This window comes from Ciona robusta, chromosome 3 (genome assembly GCF_009617815.1).
Source record: "Ciona robusta chromosome 3, ASM961781v2".
Classification (NCBI taxonomy): Eukaryota; Metazoa; Chordata; class Ascidiacea; order Phlebobranchia; family Cionidae; genus Ciona; species Ciona robusta.
The window spans coordinates 10,369,600-10,388,148 of NC_143237.1; the positions used below are offsets into that span (position 1 = coordinate 10,369,600).

Here is an 18,549-nt window from a genome sequence, read left to right on the forward strand (position 1 = left end):
CCCCACCCTACTATATATTACTCTCTAGTTCAGAGGTAATATGGTGGCCTATGAGTGCCACCCTAATAAATAAATAAAATAAGAATATTACGATAAAAAAAAACGATAAGTAAAATGAAAGCGAAAAGTAAAATGAAATTAAAAAGTAAAATGAAATTAAAAAGTAAAATGAAATTGAAAAGTAAAATGAAATTGAAAAGTAAAATGAAAACGAAAAGTAAATTGAAAACGAAAAGTAAAATGAAAACAAAAAGTAAAATGAAAACGAAAAGTAAATAAATGAAACGTAAAATGAAAGCAAAAAGTAAAATGAAAACAAAAAGTAAAATGAAAGCGAAAAGTAAAATGAAAACGAAAAGTAAAATGAAAACGAAAAGTAAAATGAAAACGAAAAGTAAAATGAAAACAAAAAGTAAAATGAAAACGAAAAGTAAAATGAAAACGAAAAGTAAAATGAAAACGAAAAGTAAAATGAAAACGAAAAGTAAAATGAAAACGAAAAGTAAAATGAAAACGAAAAGTAAAATGAAAACGAAAAGTAAAATGAAAACAAAAAGTAAAATGAAAACGAAAAGTAAAATGAAAACGAAAAGTAAAATGAAAACGAAAAGTAAAATGAAAACGAAAAGTAAAATGAAAACGAAAAGTAAAATGAAAACGAAAAGTAAAATGAAAACGAAAAGTAAAATGAAAACGAAAAGTAAAATGAAAAACTTCACGTGGCCGAGACGTGCCAGTGCCAACATAGAAATCTTAAAAATTCTATCAAAATTACTTTTTATTTACTCTGATTTCTATGGAATGTCTTCTTTCATTTTAAACCTTCGTACTTGTTGCTTTAACGTACCGGTAGTTGTTTATTTATTCCTTGTTATTAGCCAAATCAACCCAACAATGTTGTTGCAATTTGTCATAACTTTTAAATCTAACCAAACATTCGTTATGCGTAGGCCTAATATTAGGAGTAGAACCATAGTAGGCTATCCTAAACAAGTAGTAATATAGGTCAACGCTTTGTTAATTTTTATTAGGTGAATTTTTGGTCTTGGGTGAACAAGTAGATATACCAGCCTCAAAAGCCTCATGTAAACAATAGTTCGGATCAGGTACTAAAGTGGATATCATTGCTTCGCAGATGGCCGACTAGTATACTAAACTATTACGCTTTATCTATGCAATGTACATTGTAGGTACTGGTATGGTACAAGACTACTAGACATAGCAGATTTAGATATAAAGAAATAATGTCAACTTGAGGTTATTGTATTTTCTATGTTTTGATATGGTTTATACTTAGATGTTAGACATAATAATGTAACATGGGCAGTATAGGCCCACTTAAAGACAGAAATATGGAACTAGGAAAATTTATACTAATCCGTAACCCACCCTGACAGCATTAGGTTTAAAACTACGGAATGCTCAGATTTTTACTATGCACTAACCCCTATGCAAAAATTTTAACCATTTAATAATATGTTACCACAGCACAGGCCTAGTAAACTTGTTAAGTGCCATTGCTGACATCAGTGATGGATTGGCAAAATGACGTTGTGTTGACTGGTGCATTGCAAAACTATGTGAGACAATCCATTAAAAGATTAGAAATACTTGATTTTGTAAAGCGTGACTTTCCTCAGTACCCATGGAGTCTAAGAACTCTTTGTCGAAGATTGAAATTTTTTAACATCACTTATATTGATCCAGCAATTGCAATAAATGATGTAAAGTCAGCAGTAACCAAAGAACTTGATGGACCTGGAAAGTGTTTAGGATATCGCGCCATGCATCAGAAAGTAAGGAAACAGCACCATATGAATGTACCTAGGGACCTAGTATATGCAATCATGGTGGAGTTAGATCCCGATGGGCTGGAAGCAAGAACACCAGGGAAGAAAAGGTTAAAAAAGGGTCATTTTAGTAGCAAAGGACCTGACTGGGTACATTCACTTGACGGCCACTGTAAACTAATGGGATTTCAAAAAAGTACTTTTCCACTAGCTGTGTATGGTTGCATAGACACTGCTAGCCGAAATCTGCTGTGGCTTAAAATTTGGACCGACAATTGTGACCCCAAATTAATTGCTCGTTGGTACTTTGATTATATTTATGAGACAAAATGTATTGCATCATATATGAGGCTTGACAAAGGTACAGAAACTGGTATCATGGCCACAATGCATGCATTTCTTCGAAAATCTCATATTGATGTTACTGATGCGAGTGATACTGTTATTTATGGAAAATCAACTTCAAATCAGGTATGTTGCTAACTTAACATTTTTTATTAATGCTTAAACATACCAGTGTCCGGTACTTAATATGATTTGGTGAAATCAGTTTCAATGTGAGCATAAAACATGGGGTGCAGTCTAAATATGTTTTTTTAACAGTAGTGGTTGACACTCTGTAATTAATACAATGGCTTTGTTTGTAGATTGAAAGATGGTGGAAAGAGTTACATGAACGCCTGGAAAAGTATTTTAAACGCCAATTAATGTCTTTGAAAGATCTGGGTCATTACAATCCTGACATAGCTTTAGACAGGTAACATGACGCAATTAAATTTTGCATTGCAATAGCCAATGTAGGATATTCATTGGAAAATGCAAGCATGCCCACTGTCGAGTTACAGGAGGTATTGCAGTGTATAATTCAGATGTTCCTGACTGTGTTAGTTTAACCCATTAATCCACTGGGTTCAGGCTATATTTGCTAATTGCTTTGCCCAAGGATACAAATGACTAAGCCACCAGTGGGTTTCTGACCCTACAACCTTTCGGTTGAATTCTGGCACAACAGACTATATGCAGCTGGACGATGTAAGTAATAACATTTATTTGCATTTACCCAAAGTAGAGCTTACAAAAACATTATTATTTATGTTTGTTAACAGAGATATACTTGCATTTGTGTATATACCAGTGCTGGAAAAGGAAATGAAAGTATTCGTGGATAACTGGAATACACATAGAATAAGATATCAAAGGGGTACATATCTTCCCAACGGCATTCCCAATCATATTTACAATTTTCCGGAAAACTATGGTCTTGAAAAATGTGGTAAATTATATTGTTATTCTTGCTCTGGTGTTCAGTACTAATAATAGTGATTCTCCAGGCCAGCATATAACTGATTCACAGCTAAAGGAAGTTTGTGAGGTTTCTGGAGTTCTGGATGTGAGAACCGACTTCCTATTGTCATCCCAGCGAAAGACTTTACAAGAATATATTCCTAACCCTCATCTCCTATCGGCAAATGAATGTACAGATGCTTACTTGTTTTTGAGAAGAAAGCTTGTTTCTCAGCTTACTAAAGAACCTGTTATACCATAAATATGTTTGTTTTTTTGTTTAAGTCTAAATACCAGAAAACTAAATTAAATTACCACTGATTTTATTTCCAGTTTTGCTGAAATTTTCTCGCAGAAAATATTCATTAAAAATGCAACAGTGAGCCACCATTTGTGTATTTATAATAAAACTACACTGTCATAAGGTAAAAAGAACATTAGTTGAAAAATGAAAGGAACAAGAGAAATTGTAAAAGGCAAATATGTACCGGGTACACAATATAACAAAATGTAGGTGTAGGAAATCTATAAAAGAAATACCATATTATAATAGATTATAAAAATATATGTACGGGTATGTTATCAAATAGTTAGATTTGTGCACCTGATTGTGAAAAGAAATTAGCTGGCTTATACGTAAAACTGAAATGCTTTATTACCGGTACCTCAAGCGTTTTGACAATTCGCCTGCTATGTATAATATTGATTTGCAAGCTTATTCTTTTTCAAGATTATTAATAGATCCTTAATTTATTGTTCACTACATCTTTAAATCCAAAGCTTCACAATAATCATTGCACTCGTGTTGTGCAACGAAGGTAGAGATTGCTCGCTGTGCTAGATTCCCTGCACAAAACAATAAAGTTCCATCTTCGTTTACATGTTTAATGGAAGCAATCTCTGGGTCAGTGTACACAGTAGTATCTCCTTGAATGTCGGTTAAAAGCAGCTGCTGGGAAGAATGCTGAAAGCTGAAATGTGCTAAACATACTGCTTTTTTACATGCTGTCGTTTCTTTGTTTCCACATACAGTACCATCATTCGATGTATATTTTGTAAATTTTCCATGTATATATTCTTCCAAGGTAACAAATGTGTCCTCTTCGCCGTCTGTAATTTTTCCGAAGTATATTTTAGTATATGTCGGTATATATCCAAATTTGCCTTTAGTCAGATTTTGTACTGCTTTGGCAAGTTGGGAAGTAAAATTTGCTGCAAGCATGTGCATTTGCACGATCTTGCGGGTATGGCCTTCAGGGGTTTGGTTTATTTCATTAAGTGTGTCCAATGTTTCTGGCAAGTATTGCTTTAACACCCAAGTACCAGGCAACAGCTTGGAAGAAGATTGCACCTTATATGCCTTTCTAAAGCCTCCTTGGCTAAAACTTTCCTTTTCGACCCGAATAATTTCCTCAATTTCAGTACTCCACATCATGTCAGAAATGTGAAACTGAGATAGTTTAATTTTTGTACTGGTAGCGTCCATAACGTTTCCTAATTTCATCATTTCTACAACCGATAAACTTTTGGGGATTGGGTGTTCCCTTTTCACACTAAATTCCACAGAAATTTGTTGCGGCTGAAGATGGTCAGTTTTTCTTCTTTTAATTTGGGGCAAAGAGCTTGATACCACAAGTTTAAACTTAGAATTTTCTTTACAAGCTAGTTCAGTTGTGTTAGCAATTGCTCTAATATGTACGACATTGAAGTTTGGTAATTGATCAAGTAAACAGCATGATGGACCTTGCTCCCCAGCTAAAATGTCACAGGTCATATCATCATCTTCAAAGGAAAAATGAGCATTACATGCCTTTTTTATGTTTTTAATGCTCAATTCATCAAACAGAAATGGAACAAACTCGCGAGCTCCTATTTTTAAATATTTTTGAGCCTTGCCTGATACTTCAGGGCTGCATCTTTGAATGGTAATGCATTTCCTATCTAAAATTTGCGAGTCATTCTTACCGGTAACCTTACGTTCAGGTTTCTTTGTTCTTTTTTGTTTCATCTCCTCTTTAAATTTGTTCCACATATCAGCCATTTTTGTTGATAATATCTTGTTTCAAAGCGCGTGCAAAGATTTAAAATGAAAGAAGACCTGCCATAGAAATACTACATGTAAGATTTTTGTGATGTCTATGTTGGCACTGGCACGTCTCGTCCACGTGAAGTTTTTCATTTTACTTTTCGCTTTCATTTTACTTTTCGTTTTCATTTTACTTCTCGTTTTCATTTTACTTTTCGTTTTCATTTTACTTTTCGTTTTCATTTTACTTTTCGTTTTCATTTTACTTTTCGTTTTCATTTAACTTTTCGTTTTCGTTTTACCTTTCGTTTTGAATTTACTTTTCGTTTCATTTTACGTTTCGTTTTCATTTTCATTTTCATTTTACGTTTCGTTTTCATTTTCATTTTACGTTTCGTTTTCATTTTCATTTTACTTTTCATTTTACTTTTCATTTTCATTTTACTTTTCAATTTCATTTTACTTTTCAATTTCATTTTACTTTTCAATTTCATTTTACTTTTTAATTTCATTTTACTTTTCGCTTTCATTTTACTTATCGTTTTTTTATCGTAATATTCTTATTTTTTTATTTATTAGGGTGGCACTCATAGGCCACCATAGAGGTATAATGGAACGGCCTCTGATTCAACAGAGTCAAATATTTGCTTGCATAAAGTTTTGTATCAAAGCAAAGTCACTTTGTGTGTCGATTGCTGCAAAGTTTATAAATAACTAATAGAAGTAAAATTCCAATGCACAAACCTAATGTCCGCCGATAAAACACCTTAAATGCACGCATCATATTTCATAAACCTCATGCGCGCTTACGAGTTCACACGTTTGCAATACACTGGGTAATTGTTTTTAAGGGGTTGATCACAACTGAAAACTAACACACGAATCAATCGTTTACTGTCATTGCACTATGACGCATGAATGTTAGTTTTATAACGGGTGAATGGCCGTTAGTGACCTCATTATAGCAACAATGCGGTAAACAACATACGTAGGGTAAAGTCCAAACATGTATTCAATTTCTTCTAATTAAATATTTTTGGTTTAAATTCTACACAATTCAATAGCCACGCTTTTATTTTTTACACTTTTACTGCAGTACTTTTTTATACGTAGCGTGTTTTTGCCGAATAACAATTTTGCTAATTCCCTTCTCTTCGTTGATTTAGTTAATTTGATCTTCGCTATCGTATTCGAAACCATAAATAAATAGTGTTTTAAATTGATTTGTCTTTGACCAGATGTGATGTTTACGCATTAATAATTAGGTCACTACTACCATATGGTGAAAACAAAAACACAAATTAAATATTTTAATGCAGAAAACAAGCAGCGTGTACCGGATATACGTCACAATACACAATTATGATGGGCGTTTTTAAGAATTCGGGTTTTGCAGTAAATTTTAGTTTTAATAGGAATGCATAAGCAGAGTGTATAAGTTAAAACAGCATTGCAATTTTTTAAAACAAGCATTTTTGGGGAATTTTCAACACATTTTGGTACAAGCACACACACAATGTCTTTTTCAAATTACGGTCATTTACATTTTAACAGGCATGCCTATATAAACAAAACAACAAAGATATACTTGACATGTATATATATATCACAGCACATACAAAAATATATTAAATGCATAAGCTATTAAACAGAAATGAAATTTAACAACAACAACATATTTTTCAATTTTCAAATATAAATATATATATTTAAAATTTTAGTAACACTTTTCAATAACTTTATTTAAAATATAGCCATAATTAAGTGCCCAATATTTTGAATAGGCTACTACGTACTTAGAATTTATTGGATTGATCACACCGAGGTTTTCGCATAAATTTGAATTTTCAATTGTGATGTCACTTTGCGTACCCGTTTCCGTTAGCAACAGACTTGCTGCCCGTGTCATAGAGGGCGTCGATAAAACCATGGGATATTTCAGTTACGATAGAACGATCAGGTATCGATTGCGCCATCCCGTAAATTGCCCCAGCACCCGTAGCTTTTGCTTTAGGGTCGCTCATAATGATATCTACACTCTCACGGATATCTTGAAGCAATCGATCAGCTACACCAGGGTGGGTATGCGGCATCGTACAGCATATATGGATGCTCGCAGGAAACTGAAGGTTGTTTAAGTTCCAACCACGCTTTACTAACTCAGTGGAGAGACGAAAGACATCAAAATCAAGACTCCCCAAAGCAACAACTGACATTTCTGGCTTCCCTAATACATAGATATACTCAATCTTTCTTAACCCTTGTTCTATGTACCGAGCTGTTGTGATTATCTTCTTTGTACGATTGACATAACCTTCACGGCCGAAGTACATCATGGTTGCCCAGCATGCAGCGATGATAGCACCACTTCTACTGCCTGCGAACATAGGAGTGGCATATATGCCACCCTGCCAGTCAGGGGATACAAAATACTGGTAATGAATCCACTTCTTGTCGCTGTACAAGACAACTGAAGATCCTTTAGGGCTGTAACCATATTTGTGGGTGTCAGCGGATATGCTCGTCACGCCCGGTACTGAGAAATCGAAAGGAGGGACAGGAAAACCTGCATCACTCATAAATGGAAGTAGAAAGCCACCCAAACAAGCATCTACATGAACAGGGATATTGTATTTCATGCCTAGAGCAGCAATTTCCGTGATAGGATCTAGAACTCCATGAGGGAAAGGAGGGGTCGAACCAACTAACATACAAGTGTTTCTAGAAATAGCATTTTTCATTGCGCTGACATTTACTTTGCGCGTTACAGAGTCCACAGGAACATGAACTAACTTCATCCTAAAATAATGAGCAGCCTTTTCAAAAGCAGCGTGTACGCTGACTGGGCAAACTATCTCCGGTTTCTGAATTCCTTTTTCATAAGCCCAATCTCTGTAGGTTTTACACGCAAGTAAAATACTCTCAGTGCCCCCAATAGTAACACTCCCGCATGAAGTTTGTGGATTCCCATTAAACAACTCGCATGAGATCCTTACGATCTCTGCCTCCATTTTACGAAGACCTGGAAAAACTTCCGGATGTAATGGATTACTCCACGCAAATTTCTTATAAACCTTTGTAATCACATCAGTTAACCCAGCGTCTCCCCCATACACAGTACCCGACACATTTCCGTTTTTCCAATCAACGTCATCCAAAGATAAATACTCTTCCACCACTCTGTCAATTTGTAGATGCGTTTTACCGCGAATCGGCAATTTATTGAGGTAATGCATGCCAGACTTCAAAGGAAACAATTTTTCTGCTGAAACTTCATGAAGAACGCTCTCCATTTGCTGTTTTACAATCGACCGAATGATTGGCAAACGCTTAGCATGGTAGAAGAAACCGACCTTCACTCGTTCAAAAAAACTTTTGTCGTTTTCGAAGATAAAATTGTAAAGATTCAAGGTGAAAAAGATGGTTATTACAGTGATGATAATAATTTCATGAGGTAACAAATTTGAACACGATGAATTCACCCATTTTGTCGCCAAATTATATGACTCAACCGTCTTATTAAGAAACTGGTTTAAAACTTCAGTCATGTTTCTAACTAAATAAAAACAAACCAAAAAACCCTGCAAAAAAAAAACGATAATATTACTTAAACTTAGTCGTACCAAATTCAATGTTGGTGATTCGGTAAAATGAAGCCTTTATTTCCTATATTAAACTGTACCCTTAACGTGCTGCTTAATTGTCTGTAGGGCGTAATGGGGTAATACTGCCGCTGGTGACCAGTGAAAATTTTGGTCTCAAAATGTTCCTTACGTCTCCCTGATACCCGCTGTATAATTTTTTTTTTAAATTCGGTTTTATCTGTTTACATTGTACCAGAGTCGTAGAAACACCACGAACTTCCTATTGTGGAAGGGCGCAAAATAGCCAATATTTATATTACCAAACATTCTCTGCAAACAATATATAAAATTACCCATATTAAATACATGGGACTATACAAAGAAAACGGAAAATTTTTTCCGCTAGAGGCGGTAATTATTTAAATTAAAAAATACGGAAAAACGAACAAAACAGCACTACAAAGTGTTAATAAGTGTAAAACAAATTAATTAAATAATAAAAATAGCTTTCTAAATACATAAAATACTAGTAAGAACATATTTTCCACATTAGGTCGGTTATATACGCTCTTTCGTTGTGTTTACTGTCGTCGAGTTTGTGGTGTAGCGGTTTGCGTGCGGTCGTAAACTCTCTTTGTTTCATTTTTACCGGGTTCGAGTCCCGCACAGTGGAATACTTTTTTTTATATTTTTTTTCAAGTTTTTTTTGTTTGACGAGTTTGGGGTTAGGAGTTAGGGGTTAGGGGTTAGGGGTTAGGGGTTAGGGGTTAGGGGTTAGGGGTTAGTGTTAGGGGTTAGGGGTTTATATCTTATGTGTATAAACCGTGAAACTAACTGCTCCCCATAAAATAGAGAAACGAATTTGTCATCGCCTCCTAGCGGAAAAATTTTTCCGTTTTCTCTGTATAGCTCCATGTATATTAAATGACTAAAATGTTACAAATTCACCGCTTCTAAATCTCGTTTTCGACTTTTTTCGATACAGAAAACAAATTACGCATATTTTTTAGACTTTCCAACCTTTAAATTTATTTTTAAGTCCAAGTTTCCCATCAAATTACCGAAAAACATGCATTTTCCTTATACCTACTGTGTGTTATTTTGGAAACAAGATGGCGTTCAATTTGTCTTTTACGTAACAATGGGTTGGACTACTCGGTATTTCTATGGCTCTGCATTGTACAGAAAAATAAAAAGAGTAAAACGCGCAACTGCCCAGCATATTGGAAAACTGCTGGAGAAAATCAATTACATAGGAAGCGTGGGCGCTAACCGCAAAAGCCGTCCTAAATCAAACCTAAAATGCAGTGGGGTGGGGGAACATGGGACACCTTTTCATTCTGTTTTCTCATCTCATTAGGTAATAAACTAATAACATTCAAAGAATAATAAAACCGCATCCCCACGACTCCCACAGACCGTTGCTAATTGTTAAAAACACGATCAGAATATTTATATATTATGTGCTAAAGGTGTTCCATTTTACCCCACAGTCTTATATATTAAAATGAATTTCTTTTGATGATAGATGCTGCTGCATGTGCAATTAACATTGGTTTTGACATATGGACGTTTTACATCAAACATATTAATTGGTTAACATTGATACTATGATGACGTCGCCACCGGTCGATTGAGTTCAATGGTGAGTAAGACGGGTCGGATTAATCATTAAAGCTTCTAATTAGGCAAGAAGTTTCCTTTAATCCCTTTTTCTTTGACCTGTTGTTATTGTACATTTTTCCAGCTCAAAAGGTTAAAGAACAAAGGTTATAGCGCGTCTAGCCTCTAGTCTAGTCCGATTTAATCTATAGATAGCCCATAAGTTATAAGCGTGTTTGTTCTTGGGCAGCACGACGTTGTAACTGGTGTGTTCTTGCTCCAACCCAGTGGTCACTTTTTTGATTACAAACCATCAGCTTAACAGGTAAACAAGCACCAACAAAATTACGTTTCTCCTAGCGGACCTATTTAAATTGAACTAATTTCATTAAATTTTTAATATGACCCCATTAGCATCAGATATAACACAGCAGATAGTTCAGTCTGCCTTACCATACCTTTAACGAAATTATTATAGCTTTTCAGTTAATCCATTCTTTTGTCCCGCATGCGTACATGATCGAAAGAATTATGTCCATTTTTTCAGTTTTTATTAACTATTGATTGGGCAGCAGGTGCAATGGTATAATAAGGTCCAACACACGCAGCGTTCGGATCAAACCATCAAGCTGGAGCCATGAGTGCGGTGTTTACCACGGTGAGATATTTATACGAATTCTTCTACTGCATATTATGTTTCGAACCAGAGCTTTCGGAGCTAAAAGACAAGTCAGTTAGCGGAGACTTTAAAGTTATATCGTATAAAACACAGCCTGTATTATACAGTACAGTGGGTCAGGTGGGATATTGTTAGCACCAAACCCGTATTTCCTAACTGTATTTTAAGCAATTAACAACGCTATTTTAAAGTCGTGGGGATATATAGTTATATAATTCTGTAAATGTCTTTTGTTTATTACGAAACAGAGCAAGAAAAAAAGATTGAAAACATGTACCATCTCACCCCACCGAACTTTCATGTCCTAATATTATACGTTAATACCGGCATAGTTATATCTAAGCTGATATTTCATCTTATGCAAACCGTATTTTTTTTAATACGTATGGGAAAATACACAGTCCTGCCAAACTCTTCTAAGTAAATTAAAAACAAAATCAATGTTTAGCCGTAACTTGCTTAATTATTCCCAAGAGTCTTTTTCCCGCTTGTTTTGAATCGTGTAGACCATTAATGCTTGAGGTAAACATGGTCCATGCTCTAGATTATACAGTGGGTTAGCTGGATATACACCAATAGCCGTATTTCCTAATTTCAAACATCGCACTTTGGGGTCGTGAGGATAGATTTGTAGTTTCTTTATTGTGTTTGAATGGGAGACTTTTTTCCAGGACCTCGAACAAGGACCCCACCCATATAGAATATTACACAAGTATCTCCTATGTATTAATATGTTGATATTTCAGACTTTTCCTACGATTATCAATGCTTCGTGCTCTTCGGAATATGAACTAGGGGAACCCCCGAATGAGAGAGAGGAAGCAATACGACAGGTGAGGGAAGCCGTACCCATTATTTGGGCACAAGGTGTATCAATCTTTTAATTTTTCGAAAAGTAGTATGCATTTCCCCTATATATAGTAGGGTAGGGGAAGATGGGACACCTCTTCATTTCATTCTTTTGTCGAATTTGGTAGTAAACAAAGATTATTCAAATAGTTATCAAATCGTGTTCTCACGACTTCCATAGACCGTTGTTAATTGTTAAAAACAGGATCAGAACATTTGGATATTATGTGCTAAATGTGTCCCGCCTTCCCCCACAGTAATATACCTACTGTGTTATTTTCGACACAAGTTAGTGTTCAATTTTCCCCTTTACGTAACAATGGGTTGGTCTACTTGGTTTTCTATGACTTTGGTTGCCTCACAGGCAGTATAGGCACTTATGATCAGGTAGCTGCGGTTACCGGCGGCTGGTTTTTAGCGCACTCTACATGATGGCCAATTTAATTTATTGCATTTTATCCGCGTCGTGGTGTTTGCGTGAAAGCATAAATAAAATATGTAAAACCTCGTCTTGACAAAAAAAGTTATATTATGCTTTGTTGCGAAAGCCCATATTTCCTATACTATATTAACCAAAACAACTTTTCTTCTTGGCCGTGATCCAAGTCAATCATTTTATGATTAGTGCGCCGCCGCCCAATTTCAAAACACGAAATATTACACGCAATTTCTATCAAATTAAATAAATCGATTCTTAACATGCAAAATCAATTGTTAATCAGAAGAACATTAATAATTTATCAGCGCACCATGTAACTTGTACGGTTTGAATGGATGATGTAACTTATTTTACCTCGCATGGGGAGCAACGACAGTCGTTATAACACGGGTGTTCTGTTTTATACACCTCGTGCCTGCTGCTTACGAGTTATCGCTTACGTAAAGTATTTATCCTCACATGGCGGGGCAACGACAGTCGCTATTACACGGGGGTTCTGTTTTGTTACAAATATTTTTAAATCTTCTCTACCAAAATCGATGAGACAAAAAAAGTTATTGTTCCTTTGAATATTCCAGGTGATCGTATTTGTGGCAGTTTCACTCCTCATAGTAACGATCGTTGGTGGCAATGCGACCATGGTGGCTTCTATCGTGAAATTTAAAAAGCTGAGGACAACACAAAATATTTTTCTCGCGTCATTGGCAATGTCAGACCTCTTGCTCGGTATTTTAGTGTTGCCATTCAGTTTAATGCGGGAGCTTGTGCAACACTGGCCGATAGGACGTTTTTTTTGCAAGGTAGGGATTTGTTATATGGTAATGTCTCTGCGTTTATTTTAAAATGAATAGATAAATTTTCATCCTCGCCTAGCAGCAACGACAGTATAGTTATAACATGGGTGTTTTGTTTCATGTACCTCAAACCTGTATAGCCTAATGGTTTGAGGCAGCCGCTAGCCGCTGTACCGCATAAACAATATTACAACGGATGTTCTTTTACATGCACCTCGGTCTTACTTACGAGTTAACAAAAAGCGCTATAATTACCTACCTGCTAAATAACTGATACGTGCCCCAAAAACTTTACATTATAGTACTCTGGGGGAAGATGGGACTTTAGCACACAATATCCAAATATCCTGATCGTGTTTTAAACAATTAAAAAACGGTCTATGGAAGTTGTAAGGATACGGTTTTATAATTTTTTGAATTTTCTTTGTTTATCACCAAATTAGACAAGAAAATAGAATGAACAGGTGTCCCATCTCTCCCCACCCTACTATATATTTTGGAAAGCTACCCAATAATATTGCTAACTTTGCAGGTATACCTTGCTATTGATATTTTTTTATGCACGGCAAGCATATGGAACCTTTGCATTATAAGCATCAATCGATACTGGGCTACAACGCATGGGATAAAATACAGGTTCGTACAAGTTATATAGTACTGTGGTGTAAGATGGGTTCCGTAAGTACATAATGTCTCTTTAAGTGTGTTTGAACAACGTTCCTTTAAAGACGTGAGGATGCGGTTTTAGACTTCTTTAAATTTTGTGTGTTTACTGCTAAATGTGACGAGAAAAGAGAATAGAGCACCATCTTACCCCATTACCCGACTATGTTTGATTTAAACTTCTTATCTTACGGTATAGGAACAACAGGGCTTATAACACCTTTGCCTATGTTGCGCAACAAATTCATCTTCGCGTGACGTGGCAGCGCAGTCAGCATAGCATGTGTGTTTTGTTTCAAACCTTTAACATGTCAGGTAGACGGAGGCAAGCGCTATGGCTTACCATTAGCCACATGCAATACTACATCGATTATTGCACCTGCTACACGTCTTTGACGTCATAAGGCGGCAGAAAGTCATGAAAGGTCAATCGCTCAATACATTCAGACGCAATGCAGCCGGTGTTAATTGCTTGCTTACGTAAAACAAATAATTAACTGAAAATAATTATAACGTGTCAACAAGAGAGCACAACTGTAATGAATAGGCACGTGTGATGGTTCGTGAACAAGATATGTAAATGGGCATTGTAAAACAGCTGGTCGAACTTTTCAGGTATATAGTAAAATAGAGGGGACACTTTTAGCACATAATATCCAAATATTCTGATTGTGTTTTAAAAATTAACAACGATCTATGCGAGTCGTGAAGATAGGGTATTATAATTCTTTGAATGTTCTTAGTTTACCACCAAATAAGATAAAATAACAGAATGAAAATGTGTCCCATCTTCCCCTATATTACTATATAAATGTTTTTATGACAGGACGTCTAAACGAACCCAGAGAGCAATCGTTTTGGTTATTTTTGCGTGGGTTTGGTCTGCGGTTGTTTGTGGACCTGCATTTATATATTCAACCGCGGTCATGGTAAGTATGTTAACCTGATGGTCACTGTCAAGTTATAACATGGGTGCCTTCTTATACACCAGACACACATGGTGTATTCTTACACCTCATGCTCACTATCAAGTTATAACATGGGTGTCTCCTTATACACCAGACACACATGGTGTATTTATACACCTCATGCTCACTGTCAAGTTATAACATGGGTGCCTTCTTATACACCAGACACACATGGTGTATTCTTACACCTCATGCTCACTGTCGAGTTATGGCATATGTGTCTTCCTATACACAAGACACACGCGATGTATTCATGGATCTCATGCTATTTATCTTATAAACCGTTATGCCACGCAGGCAGAAGACGAGTGCCATCATTCTACCGAGACTTGGTACATATTGTTTTCCGTATCTGGTTCATTCTACGTTCCTCTGTTTATTATGTTGATAACTTATGGCAAGATAACGTATGTTTTGTACAAGCAAGCCAGAAGCGGAAACGTAAGCTATTCTGTATTAACTTGTTTGTACAATGAACTACCCGCTGTCGTATTATACGGCGTTATTTTAAATTAACTGTTTCAATAAGAAGTTATAACGTGGGTGTCTTCTTATACACCAGATACACAAAGTGTATTCATACACCACATGCTCACTGTCGAGTTATGTAATATACGCTTTTCACGCAGTTTATTTCAATCGCAATGCGAAGACAGAAACGTCTGAACTTAATGATTGGAATTATTCTTGGAGCGTTTGTTGTGTGTTGGCTTCCTTTCTTTCAAACCTACGTCACCCAAACACTTTGCCCGACGTGCTGTGTGCCTGGCCCTGTGTTCAAGTTTCTAGAATGGTGGGTTTATGACGTAATAATATGTATTGAATAAATGATATAAACTTACTCTATTTTCGCGTGGCCGGAAAACGACAGTGGTTATAACACGGGTGTTGATACACCTCATGTTAGGTTACGAGTTACCATGTATGTTATACTTTGTGGGTGATTATTTTTTGGGGATGTTTTATGTACAGCAAAGAATTTTGACAACCCGTTAATATTATCAAGCTATACTTACCTAAATGCAATTTTATTATTTTATGCCAGAAAAAAAACCTTAAGCGAATAATAATTATCAAATACATTTTGTGTTTACGGCTCCATGACGTCACAAACAGCAAATAAAACGAACAAAACAAGACAGTGGCGGGAAATTTAAAACTAAATTTTTATTTTTATTAACAAACAAGTTGCTTTCGGATAAAAATGTGATGATAAATTTTATGTTTACTCTCGTACTCTAAGTTATAAATAACAATTATGTTATAAATAAAACGCATATACTAGTTTTCTACTATTAAGCTTTTTTCTACTATTCTAAACTCTGCCCTGAATCTTAGCAGTTTCACGTCTGTCTGCTATAAGACCTCACACGTATGAATATAGAAGCTATAAACATACAACGGGACTATGCAGATTATATAATATAAAACTACAGTATGTACTTACATTTTTTATCTTGGCAAATATCCTTCGCACACAAGAAGTCATTCTCACTGACACAATCTGCACAGTAACAGTCTAACCAAAACTACGCAACAATGCGCTTAAAACTTTGCGCCGAACACGGAAAGCGTCCCAATCAGGCTAGCGGCTGGGTTGTGGTTGGTAATTATCATTTAAGACGAGGCTCTGTCGCCTTTCTCCACCCTACTATATATCCTTAAATGGACCAATATCAATAATACGACAGTTTTTAGTTACTATAAAGTGTCTCATAATATTATATCTTCATAACAGGTTTGCTTACTGCAACAGCGCGTTTAACCCTTTTATTTACAACCTGAACAACACGAAACTAAGAAAAGCTTTTAAGAAAATACTCCGATGCGAGGGCAACTCACACCAAGTGAAAGTTGTGAGAATACAAAATAAGGAGAACGGAGCTGTCAATGAACGCATTGAAAATGATGAAGGTATAGTTGGCAATGCTATGAAGAATATGTAGTAGGGTGCGGGAAGATGGGACACCTTTTCATTCCATTTTCTCGTTTTATTATAAAACCGTACCCTCATGACTAACATAGACCGTTGTTAATTGTTTAAAACACGATCAGGATATTTAGATATTATGTGTCAAAGGTGTATAAATCTTACCCAACCCTATACTGTATAAATAATAAATAATGTGGATTTTTAATTTTCTGTTTCGGGCAACGACAGTTGTTATAACACGGGTGTTCTGTTTCATACACCTCGTGCCCGCTTACAACTTCAAGGGTGAATGTTTTTTGTGCTATGCTAAAAAGTTATCAGTTTTAGTTAATCACCTATACTAAGTTACAGAAATCGTAAGCGGGCACGAGGTGTGAGAAACCGAACACCCGTGTTATAACGACTGTCGTTGCCCGGAACAGAGGTGTACAGAGGTGAACACCCCTGTTATAACGACTGTCGTTCGCAACCCGGTGTGCTCCAGCTGAGGTTGTTGCCTTTACTTTATAGATTCCGGTGACTCTGATGAGATGGAACAAGAAAACGAAATACCGCCCCCCGCCAAAGTCGTTCACACAGAAAAGAAAACTTCGTTTCATTTGTCCCGACAGGCCAGCCTACCAGCAAATTTCACCAAAGTAATAAACGAATCTACAATCTGCCCATCCGTTCAGTTTGTAAACACCAAGAACGGAACGAACAAACGAAAATCTTTTCAGTACATTAAGCAAGACGTAGCAGTCGATGAGATAGTTGTCGATCCGTTTTCTGTTGAAAACTCCGCTCCTGCAGTATGTTGGGTTCTCAAAACGAGTGAAACGGATTTCTCTGGAGTTACAAGCACTAGTAAGGGGAAACTTCGTGAATGAGTGAACGTAACTGGTGCAACTCTGCGTGTGGTGGAAATACAACAAGGGTGTTCTGTTTCATACACCTCGTGCACGTATACGAGTTACCAAATATGCATAACTTTGTGGTTGATTGTGTTTTGAGTTTTCTTTACAATGTATGGCATGGCAGACATTAGACAACAAATGAGGGTAGGCTGAGTTGGCAGTTGCTCTTAAGGGACGATAAACAATTATCATTTATGAGTCATTAAGCGCGGAACTTTGGGGTTGATTGTAATAGTTTTACTTCATTAATTGTTGGGCACGTTACTTAATTAAAGGTATTATATCTTTATATTGAAGTTCAAATCGGCCGCATGTCCACAATCGACGAGGAGAGTGACGTAAAGTCACAGAACTCTGACCTTATGCGAGTGCCGGGATCAACAGAAAGAACCTCCTCTTGTACGAAAACAACAATGGATTACTTCGAGAAAGAAGAAACTCAATAAACAAAAGTAACTCTGGTAAAAAATGACCAACTCTTGCCAAAATTCCAGGTCTCCAGGCATGCCTCGCTGTAGGACTTTACTCTTAATGAATATAATTGAGTATTGGGCCAACTCTTTGGTGTCAATTATCTCTTCCGTGTTTGCTATTCGCGCACAAGTTTCGTGCCATAAAAGCCCTCCTATTTTTCTGTGTTAGAAGGGCAGTAGGAGCTTTCTTACACTCTTGCTGTCCTCACGTTTGTCCCCAGCCTGATGCCGCTTGTTTGTTCGTCTAATAAACTGGAGTCGTTATGTTGAGATGGGCACGACCGTTGAACTGTTGCTGCCCCCCAACACTATCCATGCGCAAAGATTTGTATGTTATAAAAAAATTAAAAAAATACGCCTTTTTGAAATGATATAGTTCGTGTATATATTTTTAGTCCGTTTTATCGACTGTATTCTTCTTTTTGTTATCGTATTTAAAGAATAAAAACAAACACACAGCTTTACTTTTGTACCGCTCAACAGCGCAAATTTGTATTTGTTACAAATATGGTCCCAAATAATGTACGGGGCCATTTAGATAGGAACTACACAACTTATGTACTTTGATT

At 36.1% G+C, this 18,549-nt stretch overlaps 4 protein-coding genes across 5 annotated transcripts; 2 read left to right on the plus strand and 2 right to left on the minus strand.

The window, feature by feature from the left end:
* The first annotated feature begins 466 nt into the window (after positions 1-466).
* Positions 467-3,462, plus strand: LOC149739298 (uncharacterized). The gene is made up of 4 exons (XM_089873970.1): positions 467-2,261; positions 2,438-2,547; positions 2,897-3,063; positions 3,122-3,462. The coding sequence occupies exons 1-4, from the start codon at positions 1,533-1,535 to the stop codon at positions 3,334-3,336; spliced, it is 1,221 nt and encodes a 406-aa protein (XP_089730096.1). The 5' UTR covers positions 467-1,532; the 3' UTR covers positions 3,337-3,462.
* On the minus strand, positions 3,455-5,710 carry LOC149739299 (myosin heavy chain kinase B-like). 2 transcript variants are annotated; one of them, XM_089873969.1, is made up of 2 exons: positions 5,052-5,710; positions 3,455-4,856 (listed from the first exon to the last, which is right to left on the minus strand). In XM_089873969.1, the coding sequence occupies exons 1-2, from the start codon at positions 5,113-5,115 to the stop codon at positions 3,835-3,837; spliced, it is 1,086 nt and encodes a 361-aa protein (XP_089730095.1). In that variant the 5' UTR covers positions 5,116-5,710; the 3' UTR covers positions 3,455-3,834. The 2 variants fall into 2 exon arrangements, with proteins under 2 accessions (XP_089730095.1, XP_089730094.1); XM_089873968.1 differs by having other exon boundaries at positions 5,040-5,710.
* Positions 5,711-6,395: 685 nt separating this feature from the next.
* LOC149739300 (sphingosine-1-phosphate lyase 1-like) lies at positions 6,396-8,711 on the minus strand. Its single transcript, XM_089873966.1, has one exon. It carries the CDS (start codon positions 8,646-8,648, stop codon positions 6,960-6,962), a length of 1,689 nt encoding a protein of 562 aa, XP_089730092.1. The 5' UTR covers positions 8,649-8,711; the 3' UTR covers positions 6,396-6,959.
* Positions 8,712-10,923: 2,212 nt separating this feature from the next.
* Positions 10,924-18,439, plus strand: LOC149739301 (alpha-2A adrenergic receptor-like). The gene is made up of 10 exons (XM_089873704.1): positions 10,924-11,085; positions 11,712-11,798; positions 12,832-13,053; positions 13,580-13,683; positions 14,537-14,639; positions 14,976-15,119; positions 15,308-15,471; positions 16,417-16,592; positions 17,122-17,457; positions 17,805-18,439. The coding sequence occupies exons 1-10, from the start codon at positions 10,924-10,926 to the stop codon at positions 17,951-17,953; spliced, it is 1,647 nt and encodes a 548-aa protein (XP_089729830.1). The 3' UTR covers positions 17,954-18,439.
* Positions 18,440-18,549: the final 110 nt, after the last annotated feature.